Here is a 13,617-nt window from a genome sequence, read left to right as displayed (position 1 = left end):
CAACCAAAAAGAGTGAAACGCTATAAGCAAAAAAAAAATATAAAAAAGTCTTGGTCGGCGTGAGATTTGAACCACGGACCATTCGCTTACGAAGTGATAGCCTCAGCCACTGACCCACAGGTGCTCTTGCAAAATGCTTAAGGCTAGGCATTACTTTCCGCCGACATGAACGACGTCACAATATCTATTAACGGCATTTTAGTAGGCTACCGTTTAACGGCTGTTTAAGAACATCGTTTAAATAAAGACAAACCAAGTATAAATTTAAGTATCAAAATGATAAAAATAAGGATTTTAAAAAAAATTATATATTATGACGTTATCATGAGCTTCATTTTCGTCCTCAACTAAAAATACAAAAGTTTTTGCAACTAATTTCATAATAATGATCAACTTCGATGAATATTTGAGTCCCACTATTCTTCATCAGCGTTTTTCAGAGGATTAGAATCTCTTTGCAAGTGCAAAAAATTAATTTTAGTTGATCCGCAGGCGTCTCTTGATTGTATAGATACATTTTTGGACCTTTTTGCCCAATGCAAAATATCTAGCTTGTTACCAATCCATTCTTGAAACTAAAAAAACAAAATTTATCACATTTGCAATAGTTCCTTGCATCTTTACCGCTAACTGGAAGCATATGCTGACTAGATAAAGTTGTGCAGGGTCCTCAGTTGGAGGCTGTGTTTACAACCTAACCAAAATGATTAGCGCAACGTGCGTCCAGTGTAAAAGTAAAAATATTTTGATGTTTTGTGGTGATTTAGTATTTTGTTGGAAAATCCTCAAAAGGAAAATTTTACTCCTCCAACTCCCAGTGGATGACATATCAAGAATGTACAACTTTGAGAAACACCTCATTGTAGTATGGTTGTGTGTAAGGACTGGAGGAGAGAAACGTTTGTTCACCATGTAAAAGACCATACCATAACGTGGTATACTAATGCCTCCAAAACCAGTTTGCGAAACCAGTTGCTAGCGAAATGCGCGTCCAGTGTAAAAGTAATAATGTTTTGGTGTATTGTGGTAATTTAGTATTTTATTTTGTTGGAACACCCTCAAAACGAAAATTTCACTCCTCTAACTCCAAGTGGATGACATACCAAGAATGTACAACCTTGAGAAAGTATGGTGCAATAAAAAGGATTGGAGGAGAGAAAGGTTTGTTCACCAGGTAAAAGACCATACCATAACGTGGTATACTAATGCCTCCAAAACCAGTTTGCGAAACCAGTTGCTAGCGAAATGCGCGTCCAGTGTAAAAGTAAAAATGTTTTGGTGTATTGTGGTAATTTAGTATTTTATTTTGTTGGAACACCCTCAAAACGAAAATTTCACTCCTCTAACTCCAAGTGGATGACATACCAAGAATGTACAACTTTGAGAAAGTATGGTGCAATAAAAAGGATTGGAGAAGAGAAAGGTTTGTTCACCAGGTAAAAGACCATACCATAACGTGGTATACTAATGCCCCCAAAACCAGTTTGCGAAACCAGTTGCTAGCGAAATGCGCGTCCAGTGTAAAAGTAAAAATGTTTTGGTGTATTGTGGTAATTTAGTATTTTATTTTGTTGGAACACCTCAAAACGAAAAATTTCACTCCTCTAACTCCAAGTGGATGACATACCAAGAATGTACAACTTTGAGAAAGTATGGTGCAATAAAAAGGATTGGAGGAGAGAAAGGTTTGTTCACCAGGTAAAAGACCATACCATAACGTGGTATACTAATGCCTCCAAAACCAGTTTGCAGAAACCAGTTGCTAGCGAAATGCGCGTCCAGTGTAAAAGTAAAAATGTTTTGGTGTATTGTGGTAATTTAGTATTTTATTTTGTTGGAACACCCTCAAAACGAAAATTTCACTCCTCTAACTCCAAGTGGATGACATACCAAGAATGTACAACTTTGAGAAAGTATGGTGCAATAAAAAGGATTGGAGGAGAGAAAGGTTTGTTCACCAGGTAAAAGACCATATCATAACGTTGTATACTAATGCCTCAAAAAACAGTTTTAATCATCTGCTGATGATGCTAACATGGTTAGCGAAATGCGCGTCCAGTGTAACAATAAAAGTGTTTTGGTGAATTGCGGTGATTTAGTGTTTTATTTTGTTGTGTAATACCAAAGGTTCCAACCCCCAAATGTAATGATTAATACCTTTATATGGCTTGAGCAGTGATAAAAGACAACTTGGAAATTGGAAAATGGACATTATGAAAAACACTTATTGTTTATACATGCCATATCGGGCTGTGATATTCCATTTAATAAATTACCTTTTTAAAAATCTTCAAAAGCTAGTATAAAAAAGTTTAGGAAAAATAATGTAAGCCTGGATGACCCCCCACCAACCCTCTATTTATTTATTAGAACTATAGTCAAAATATTTCTAAACTAAATCCACTTTTATTTATAAGATCTCTATTAGCGCATTGTGGGCATGAAAAGCTTCAAAAACGATCTTATAACGTACTCGCGGTGTGCTATTATGCCCAAAGGGCGCTCACAATAAGAAAGAAAAGTTTATAAATTCCTCCCGTTTCCTCGAGCCAAGCTGAATTTTAAATTAAAAGCCAGTGTAGCGTTTCATGTTTACACGTCTATCCAGTCCGCTCCCCTGTCTTCGCAATTTCCTGTTTCTCGCGACGAAGAATCGATGGAAAAGAACTGGAGCAGCCTTTTTCCAATCGGTATACAGTGTAGAACAAACTTAGTCAGTCAATAAAACCCCCAAGAATTTGTTTTCGAACTACTTAAAGTGGTAAAAAAGAGTTATATTATGTCGCCAGAGCCACTTGCAAGATTTTTGTTTATTTTTGTCAACTACATCATCATCATTTTCAGCTTATTCAACCATATTCAATTATGGTGTAGCCTCCCCCACATACATTTAGATACTCTCTTTGTAGTTGGGCCCATGGCCCATAGTTGTCTATTGTGCGGGCCTAAATTATCCCTGCTTTCCTAATAGCATGATTCCATCTTAAGTTTGGTCTTCCACTAGGTCTCTTAATTCTTCGTCGGTACCATGCTGTAATTTTTGTGGCCCATCTGTTGTCCGTCCTTCCTGCCAGGTGTCCTACCCATTGCCACTTGAGGGATTTGGTTCTGTAGATAACATATCTAGGCTCTCGTCTACCAATCTCAAGGTAGTGGGTTCGAATCCTACACCCGGCATTTCATCAGCCGACTATTTTTATTAAAATAAAAATAGTTTGGGTACCTAGGTCGACTCAGCCTTAAATGAGTACTTGGGATTTCACAATCCTGAGGTAATAATAGGCGGTTCAAGCGTAGTGCTAGCCACATTACCTTCCTTGTATACCGAACGGCTCTAGCATGGCAAGATGTACCTTGCTACTCCTAAGGCGTTAAACGCTATCTACGGCTATTATTATTAGATAACATCTATTACATTGGTCTTTTGTCGCATCCATTCATTCTTTTACGGTTTCTCTTGATTATTCCCAGCATATTTCGTTCCATTGAGCATTGTGCGACCTGCAGTTTCTTTATGTCTGTTTTAAGTGTCCATGTTTCAAATGCAAGTCATCACTGGTTGTACATATTGGTCGAATGTTTTCCTCTTTAGATAAAGTGCCAATTTAGATTTGAATATGATTGTGTTTCTCCTATAAGTACTCCATGCCAACTTATTTCTTCTGTTGATTTCTAGTAGTAGAGATCCCGTGCTGTGTATTAGTTGTCCCAAATATATTAAAGTAATATACAGGGTGAGTCTTAAATAAGTGCAAATATTCTCAGGGCTGGTAGGTCTCGATAAAAGAAACATAATTTTTCTTTACCGTTTTTCAAATAAGTTCAAAATATGTAACCGAGTTATTTTACTTTGAAAATTAAAAAAAATGTTTTTTGGTTGAATTGTGAGAACCACTGAATCTTTTCTGGTTTTTTTTTCTTGTGAAATTAATCTATTTCTTATGTTGTCATATTATCAAGAAATTATGTTTTTTAACTAAAAACTAAAAAAAAATCTAAAAATTTTTTTTTCAAAAAATTCCAAATTTTCAAAATTTTCTTTTACGCGAAAAAATCTCATAATTGTGTTTCTGGAGTCGAAATATACTACCCCTACAATATTTGTACTTATTTAAGACTCACACTGTATAATTATAAATAATTATTAAGAAGTATCCTTCTACTATTTCTAGTGCTGTGTGATTTATTAGAATGTATTTTCTGTCTACTAGTGCGTTATTGTCAACTACTTATTGCCATATTAACATTGGCCGTACAATAATCTAAATAATAAAGTACAGGGTGCCTCATTGTTATTTGTTTTACATTTTTTCTCGTTTACGAGTAGATATACAAAGATACGGCTTTATATCACTGTGCTACATTTTTCTGAGACTAAAGATGCTACACACAGATTTGTTCTAGCCCACTTAGTTTCTGAAATATAGGGCGAATTTGAAATTTTTGCCATTTTTCGACTCCCTTCATATTTCGGTTATCTTATAGCTTATCGAAAAGGTGTAAACTGAGTCCTATAGTGTTTTTTTACGTAGAATCCAGTGGCATAACTAGTTTTTTACTGGAGCTGTCATTTTCAAAATATGTGTCTTGACTCTTAAGTTTCAGGTTTTTTAGATGGCATACCCTGTATATTATTTTTCTATTTTATTTACCTGTATTATCAGTTTTCTAAAAATATACTCCTAACATATACTTATTTTAATAAACATAGTAAAAACATGCATTATTTAATATTTTAATACAGGCTGCCGATTTAAATTAGGTAATCAAAATATCAAATAATTAATAATAATTAATAAAACTTTGATTAGTGGCCATCAAAAATATATATCTAAAAGCTGTAGAACTTTATTTTGAGTACAATTTATTAAGATAACACTATGGAAAGCAAAATTGTCTGGTTAACTTAAATAAAATAAAATAATAATACTCATTTAAATTAGGTTGTTTTATATTATATTAAGTTATATAATTGTTCTCCATAAAATTCTCTATCAAAAATATAATTACACTTTTTTTCTAAAGTTAATAATCAAGTGGCAAATAGGGCGCAAATATAACGGTTGGTTATGACTAGCATTATCTCCAGTTCAATCTAATTTAAAGTTTATTGTTTAACGCTAACAAAAAGCAGTAAATGCTAAATTATACTTAGAATTTTAATATACGTTCTTCTCTCACACTCCTCTACCCCTATAAAAAGGGTGATTTGTAGGTACTTATTTTCACATCATCCTAGAGGTAAAGTATTTGATGTTTTTTTTTAAAGTGGTATCGCCTGTAGGCCTAATCCCAGGCCTAATCCACTAATTATTAAATGTTAACTAGTAATCTTCGTCATCTTCCACAGGCAATTTGCAATTTTTTAAAAAAGTTGCGGATTGTAAATCTTGAGAACTGTAAATCCTTTTGCAAGTATTACCCTGTTTTTCTTTTAAAAATTTGATATCTTTGTCAGAGGGAGAAAGCGTAGATAATGCAGAACTGCAGATAATGCTAGTCATAACCAACCCTTATACTTGCGCCATATTTGCCACTTTATTATTAACTTTAAAAAAAAATGTAATTATCCTTTTGATAGAGAATTTTATGAAGAACAATTTTCTATATAAGTATTTTTGTCGAGAATTGCACCGTTGCCGAGATTATCTCAAAAAACTCAAAATGGGGGGTAGAAACGATGTCCTGGGAGATGACGCACACTATTTAGGGGTGGGAACTTTTCAGTTTATCAATACGTATGATATCCTGATTATTTCTACCAATTTTGAAAACTTTATGAATTTTGTCGGATATATCGCAATTTGAGCCATAATATTACTGAACTATTTGTACCATCTTTAGTTTCATAAAAAAGTAGTACAGAGATGTAAAATCCGCATCTTTGTATTCCTACTCATAAACAAAATGTAGCACACCGAGATGTAAACCCTGTAAAACACACGGAAATGGGACACCCTGTACACAAATTTAAGCTGAAATATTTTGGATACTGTAAACTCTTTGGCTTGAGCAAAGAGCCAATATTCGATCACTTCAATCTACATGGCTGTCAAAATACCTATTTCAACTATAAATTCCACTGTAGATAATTTATAAGAAAATCTCTCAGTCATTAAACTAGCGTCTCTAAATTGTTTCCTACCCACTCTCACCGAAAACTGTCTTCTCCAAAGCGAGTAATATTTCAATCGTCGACGACCATTTTCCGCGCAAAAGACCACGACTAATCCCAACGCTAGATTCGTCAAGTGCCAATTACACCGCAACTAAACTCCTCAAAACATTAATTATTGCGAATCGTATTGACAGATTCCGTCCCTATTTACGAAATAATTAATATCTGAGCGAACCTGGATAGGCTGGATAGAGGAGAATAACGGAAAGCATGGGTAATGTATAACGTAAAGTATGGGTATCTGAACGAATTGAAAGATTTCATTCAGTAAGGTGATGTTTTTACATAGCTTAAAAAATATTTTTGAGATTCTTAAATTTTTCAGAATTGCTTCTTTCATTTTTGGCAGATTTCGTCCTGCTATTGACGCCAATAACAAATATCTTAAGAGTCATTTCACTAGTCCGAAAAAGCAGCAAAATAAGCATTCGGCATTTTTTAAAGTTTTATATAAAACTGGCTAGGTAGGTTCGAGGCCTACGTGAATTTTATGGCCGCAATATTGGAAAATGTGACGTCACAAGGTGAGGGTCATATTCGATTCGGATCCCGCCAGATAAGTATTATTTTAGTAACAAATAAAGTACAACTGGAGCTTTCTATAAAAATAATTTATTGAAAAAATAAATTAGAAATACACAAAAATTTTATGCAAATGGTTAACGGTTAGAAAAACATTTTTATTACATTAGTACTATAAATTTATACCTAATCTAATGACGGTTTTTTTTATTATTTTGAAAGTGTAATTTTCTGTTTTTTCTAGAAGAAACTTCTGTCATGTTTGATACAGATGCTTGATCAGAACGATTTTTAGTATAGTTGTTCAGAAAAATATTACTCAAGACATGAGCAATTTTTATAATAATGCTTTTAAAAGGCTTGTTACATGCATTACAGATCTCTGGATAATTTTCCATGAAATCTTCCGCCTTGAGTAAAGCCAACTTTTTAAGAGTTTTTTGCTGGGAAAATGAAGTTAAAAATTCATGCTCATAGTCTGATGATATGAGCATACAAACTTTGATACAAAATATTTTAAATATGTCAATAACAAACTGAAATACTATTTCTGATGGTGTTTTCAATGCACCTCGGGTAATATTGAGTAAGTATTCACTAACATTTCATACTTTGTCTTTTTTTCAAAATGGACAGTAAATTCTTCGTTTGAAGTTATAACAGTTTTGCATATTTCACATCCACTAGTGTATTTTATTACTGAAATAGAGCACTATCCTGCTATAAATAATAATGAAGCATATTGTTCACTATTTATTTCTACATTCTCTGAAGTAGCAATTACATCAAAATAATAAATAATAGGAAGGGTACATGATTGGATATTTGGCAGAATTTTTATTTAAACAGGCAGAGAAACAATAATGTACCCTTCCTACTTTGGAATAATTTTTTAATGCTCTATCCAGGGATTATTTCCCTATTGAACCCTCGATTGAACCTATATAAGCAATTTGTAAAAGAATTTTGAAAAAATCTCTCATATTTATGAGAGAAAGTGGTTTGTATTGTATGAAAAACAGGTATGAAACAACAAACAACTACATACCACAATTTGTAGAGGTTAAGTTTGAAACCTCATCTGATGTAAAAACCACAGATATTCTAAAAAATGTCGCAGTTTTTGCTAGCTACACTCAAGGCACAGTACTATTTTCACACCACAAATAATTTGAACGCTGATTTCAAATAGAAAATATATTTTTTTCGATCAAAAATAGGACAGAAACCCGGCACAAACAGGGTATTTACCTACTAATTTATGTAAACACAACAGCTGATCGCCGAGTAATGACCCTCAGATTGTGACGTCACAGGCGCGGTGCGACGGGTATCTTGCGGCCATATAATTCACGTAGGCCTCGGTAGGTTACACAACTGAAGAAGGAAATTAAAGATAAAGGATTATACTACATCCGTATTGTCGCACATTTTTAGACAACTTCTTTATTTTTAAGATTTTGATGGTCAAACACCAACAAAATATTCCTTATATTTGGAATAAATTTTCTCGAAAATGAAAACATAATTTAAAATTCCGTTAAAATACGGAAATAGATTGCAGTTTTGTGATTACAGTGATATATATTTTATAATATGGTTTTGTAACAAATTGCTCGCTATTTTATGGCAAATGCTGAAGCTCTGCAAACCTTAATCAAGCTTTAATCAAAGCACGTGTGTTTGGAATTTTGGGTGTGGCACGACAGGATCGGCCTAAGCCTTAGGCAGATTTCTGAAATATAACATATATTTCCTTCGGCCACACACCCGCTTTACCCGATCCCCGAAACGCCCCGAACAGTACCGAGTGTAAATGCGACAAAATTTTATATAGGTTTTACCGGTTTTTATAAAGTGATATTTTTCTGTTCTATAATAGGAAGGGTGAGTTAGTGAACTATACTTTGAATCCAAGTTTCAAATTATTTACTTATAAGGGAATATTAAAGTAGAAGTCTGTGCAACACATTTATTGTCACTCGGTATCTACACGCCAAATTATCTGATTGTCCATCATGACAAACCTTATTGGGAAAAGCGAAAATTAAAAGAAACCACTTTTCTAATAAACAATCCATTTTTCTAATAAGCAATATCCATTGCAATGCAAGTATAAATTTACCCCCAATTTGGCAACCGCTTATAAAACGTACTGGCATCCTGGATGAATAACCTCAGACTTTCTTTAGTATTTAAGTTCTAGTCCTAGGATTTAGATTAGTTCACACTTGATAACAGTTGTATATACAGGGTTGTTCACCGCATACGACACGGAGTATTGTAGCTAAACGATTAGATTTTTGCAAATTGTAAGTTTTGAGTTCGTTGAAGGACCATTAGAGCTACAATTCAAAAATATTTTTAAAAGATACAGAGTGTCCCAAATAAATAAAAAATATCAAAGTTGTATTTTTTAAATGGAACACCCTGTATATTATTACATTTTTAGTTTCTACGATTAAAATAAAGGTAAATTTGATTAAGGTTTATCGCATTTTAATCTTACTGTTTTTTAAATATTTAAGTTTTTGTCAAAATACAGTAATAATTTTAATGCTTCATTTCTCTAGACGTATATAAGTTTTTAAAACCAAATATTGTACTGAAGTATTTCAATATACTAAATTTTGTGTTGCATTAATAAAAATTATACTACCTTATACAGAGTGTCTAAATTTTTTTTTAAATTATTACTAGCTTTAAACGGCCATAATTTGTTTAACTTAAATGGAACACCCTGTATATTTTATGAGAATCAGATGCACAATTTAATTGTCTATCAAACTGTATTACACCATTTTTTACCTATCTCTTCAAGTTTCCGTAGAAAATGTATTTTCTTATAATTTAGATCTCATTTATCAATTGGACCATGGAATATTGACATTTTAGATTATTTTTAAAAATGTAACAAATTTTTAAAGAGTACAGATAATAATATTCTCGATATAGTTCATTTATTTCGTTAAAAAATTAAAAAAAAAATGTCTAAATATTTGTTAAAGAGGACCAATTAATATGATTCCAGTATTCAAACTACATTAATTGACTCTTTGCGTTGATTAATAATAATTGCTTGAAATACTAAAAAACTGAATTTTATATGTGTATTAGACAGTGTGATAAAAAGTAACACCTTAAAAGCTTTATTTCACTTTTTGACGAATGCTTATTTAAAACAGCTCATTTTCATAATTTATTATTATATTGATTTCTGATTCAAATCCACACTTACTTAGAATAATTTATTAACTAACACAATTAAGTATAGTAGTATTAGTAATTAATTAATATTTGGGCGGAAATATATAATGGTGGTATATTTAATTAATGGTATACTCTTTTATAGAGATTTAAATAGTTTTGTTTTTGTATACAAATAGGCTAGTAATATTATCGTTTTTGGTTTGGTTTGGTTGCAGCTCTAAGGGTCCTTCAACGAACTCAAAACTTACAATTTGCAAAAATCTAATCGTTTAGCTACAATACTCCGTGTCGTATGTGGTGTACCACCCTGTATATACATCTGACCGAGGCGTAAAGGTTCAGAGACTATGTCAGTTCAAGAAATTTCTCTCAGATAGTTACTTTTTTTGTAATAATAAAGTTTGTAGTTCTGTAAAATAAATTACCTTTTCAGGTTAATTGTGAGACCAATCCACGTGTTTTACTGCCAGGACCAGAAAAGTTTCTCTATGTAAAAATTGGAGGTGTTATTTTGGAGCATTCAAGTAGATGGAGCAACAACAATACGCTAAGGTAAGACTTATGAGAAAAGTTTATTTATAAATCTTTTGAAGCTGCATATTTGGACTATGCTTGTTTAAAAGGAACCAAGTGCCAAATTGAACCATAGCCAATGAACCATATGACATGTCAGAAAACTGCAAATTTCAAATTTCTATAATGGGAACCGGAGGAATATTTCCGTTTACATCATTCAAATCGTCACTTGGATCCTTTTACATTTTATCAATTTTATAGATGTGTTGTTAATATGGTGTGTTCAATCATAGTTGTTTGATGGTTTTTCGTTTCTTAAGATCCAAGCGAATATTACAAGCATAGTACTGGAGCAAACCAATAATTTTAAAATGCAAAAGATTAAATAAAGAGAACCATTTTCTGAATATACATTCTTTTAAATAGAACCAGATGCTTTTTAGCGTTTGGTTCCATCCAAAAACCTACAACTTATTATTGGTTATTTATTCAAACGGTACTACCAATAGCCAATAATAGTGGATTGGGGTAAAAGATGACCTGTCTGTCAACACCCAATCCAAAAATTTGAAGATCGGTCCACACATATTTTACTAAAGCATTATCATCTTAATCTCCGATATCTCAAAACTTCAAATTGGCGCTTGGTATTGTTTAAATAAAAATTGTTATTATCTTACCGACAATATAATAAGATTAATACCAAAGCCGAATAATAGAGAGACCAAATAAAAAAGGGTGATGCATCGCTCCGAAACAAGCTCCATTTAAATGGAATCTTCAATGAGATCTTCAATCTTTTTCAAAATTTGTGGATTGTAGAATTAAACATTTTTAAAATATTTTTGTGATATAAAATATATGATAAGTCGAGCTTAGTTTAAAGCTAAACCTACTATCATCATCATCATCATCATCATTAGCCGTTTGTCGTCCAACTTTGGACATAGGCCTCTCCCAATTCTCGCCACCGATCTCTGTTCTGTGCTGTGCGTGTCCAATGTAGTCCTGCCACTCTTTTGAAATCATCGTACCATCTCATTTGAGGGCGTCCTCTCATTCGCTGTCCTAAGTATGTACAGGGTAAGTTTTAAATAAGTGCAAATATTTTTAGGGGCAGTAGGTATATTCGACACCAGAAACACGATTATGAGTTTCTTTCGCAAAAATATTTTGAAAATTTAGAATTAAAAAATAGATTTTTTTAGCGTTTAATTTAAATCTTAAATATTTCTTTTTTATTTAGATCTATATCAAGCACTGGCCAATCGTGTAAAACTGCCAACCGAATAGTTATTCATACAGCTTTATATACAGCTCTCATATGTCCAGAACCAACAATTTCAAGGGATAAAATGGTGGAGGTATTCTCGGAAGGTTGGCATATAAAAGGTAAATAAATCTCTATTTTTAATTTCCAAATAGCCAAAATTGATAAAATAAATTCGAATGGAATAGTAGGAATTCGATGGATATTGTATCAGAATTACATACAGGGTGCGTCTGAAAAGTGGTTTATCCCTATAATATTTTTATTTTTTTAGATAAAAAAACGAGATTTGGTATGTTAGCATATGACATAAATTAGGATTAATTGACCTATTCAATTGTTTTTGGTCAGTCCCTGTCTTACCGGAAATGACTAGAACTTTTGATTTTTGAAGGAAACCCTCGGTATTTTTTTACTTTATTCGATAGAAAATGACACCACAGATGACACTCTGAATAAAATTACATATCATATGTCAACTTTGATGAAACTTTTTTAACTTTTATGTCCCGCCACAGGCACCGTCACGTCGACCCTAACCTAACCACCACGGTATAGGCAAAGAGTAGATAAGACAAGAGACGACAGTGAACAAAGAAGTCGAATTTCGCGAGAGAAAATAAATTAATAATATAAGAAAGATATAAGTAACGTATGTTAATACGGAAATGTAAATTTTTATTTTGGGTTGGTTTAGATTCTTTTTTCGCAATGTACTGATAATATCAAAGAAACAGAATGACTAAGTTGATCGATTTCAAACAGATAAAATCTCAAAATCTGACAACGGCGTATTTTATCTAATCTAACCTATGATTTTTGACTTGTGTCTAGCCCTAGCAGGCAACTGTTAAGCCCGACCAATCACGTTAGAGTTTTTGACAAACACAAATGAATTAACACACTCCAAATAACCACGCTAACCAACCTGATTGGTCAAGCTTAATAGTTGACTGCTAGGACTAGACACTTCTGATTTTTGGACGCCAATCAGCTGTGCTAATCAGGCTTAAACATAAACAAATCTGATTAGTTGTTTTCTTGCATTTTTGCCTTTTTAAAGTGTGTTTTCAGAGTTTTTCGATATATTATCGTTTTGTGAGTTTTTAAGATTTAATTTTAGTATTGTTTTTATTGCGTTCTAATTTGTAATTATTGTTAAATATGAATACTGAACAGGACACGAGTAGCAGGAAAAGACGAGATGGTGGCATTGTGTGTGCTTATAAAGACTGCAAAAATAGGTCTTGTTCTTCGACAAACATAATATTTCACTCTTTTCCAAAGGATCCTGAAAAGTATTTTTATAGAAATATACTATATAATTATGTTATTAAACTAAATGTAATCCATAGATCGAAGACATGGTTAGAAGCTTGTAATTGCGAGGATTTATTAAATAAAAATTGAGCAACTCTATTTTTTTGTACATAAACTCCACATTGTGATATTACACTTGTTCAAGTCCATATGTAAAAAAAATACACGTAAATAAAACATTTCTTACAAATCGACTTGGTCACTTTATCTTGTTTACCAACGACATACAAAATATTGCTTTTATTATCTTTATTCCCCGACAAATATGTTTCTAATTATAATTTATTTTATATAATATTTAAAATTTAAAAAAATTACGAAAATTTAAAGGGATAAGCGAGACGAGGTCACTCTCCCCACCACTCAAACATGAAAGGTACCGCGCGAACTGTCGTCTCTTGTCTTATCTAATCTTTGGTATAGGTAGGTATATTAATAAATGGCCAACAATGAATTAACATATGCATATAAATGTTTTTTATTGATTTTTTTAAACTATAATCTATTTATATATAAAATTCTCATGTCAGTTCATCCAAAATAAGAGTGGTCCACTCCAAATTTTCTTTTTACTTCTTGGACAAAATTTTTTATTTTTATT

General features: G+C 32.4%; 1 protein-coding gene across 1 annotated transcript in view; it reads left to right on the top strand.

Annotated features, from left to right (window-relative positions):
* Nucleotides 1–13,617, top strand: part of LOC115889262 — a 154,101-nt gene that overhangs the window by 139,933 nt on the left and 551 nt on the right. The window contains exons 15-16 of the mRNA XM_030909203.1: nucleotides 10,344–10,462; nucleotides 11,673–11,818. Coding sequence (XP_030765063.1) covers nucleotides 10,344–10,462; nucleotides 11,673–11,818 — 265 coding nt within the window. The remainder of the gene's footprint in view (nucleotides 1–10,343; nucleotides 10,463–11,672; nucleotides 11,819–13,617) is intronic.

The sequence above is a fragment of the Sitophilus oryzae genome, unplaced genomic scaffold (genome assembly GCF_002938485.1).
Source record: "Sitophilus oryzae breed Bouriz unplaced genomic scaffold, Soryzae_2.0 scaffold_813_pilon_pilon, whole genome shotgun sequence".
Classification (NCBI taxonomy): Eukaryota; Metazoa; Arthropoda; class Insecta; order Coleoptera; family Curculionidae; genus Sitophilus; species Sitophilus oryzae.
This window is presented reverse-complemented; position numbering and strand designations above follow the sequence as displayed.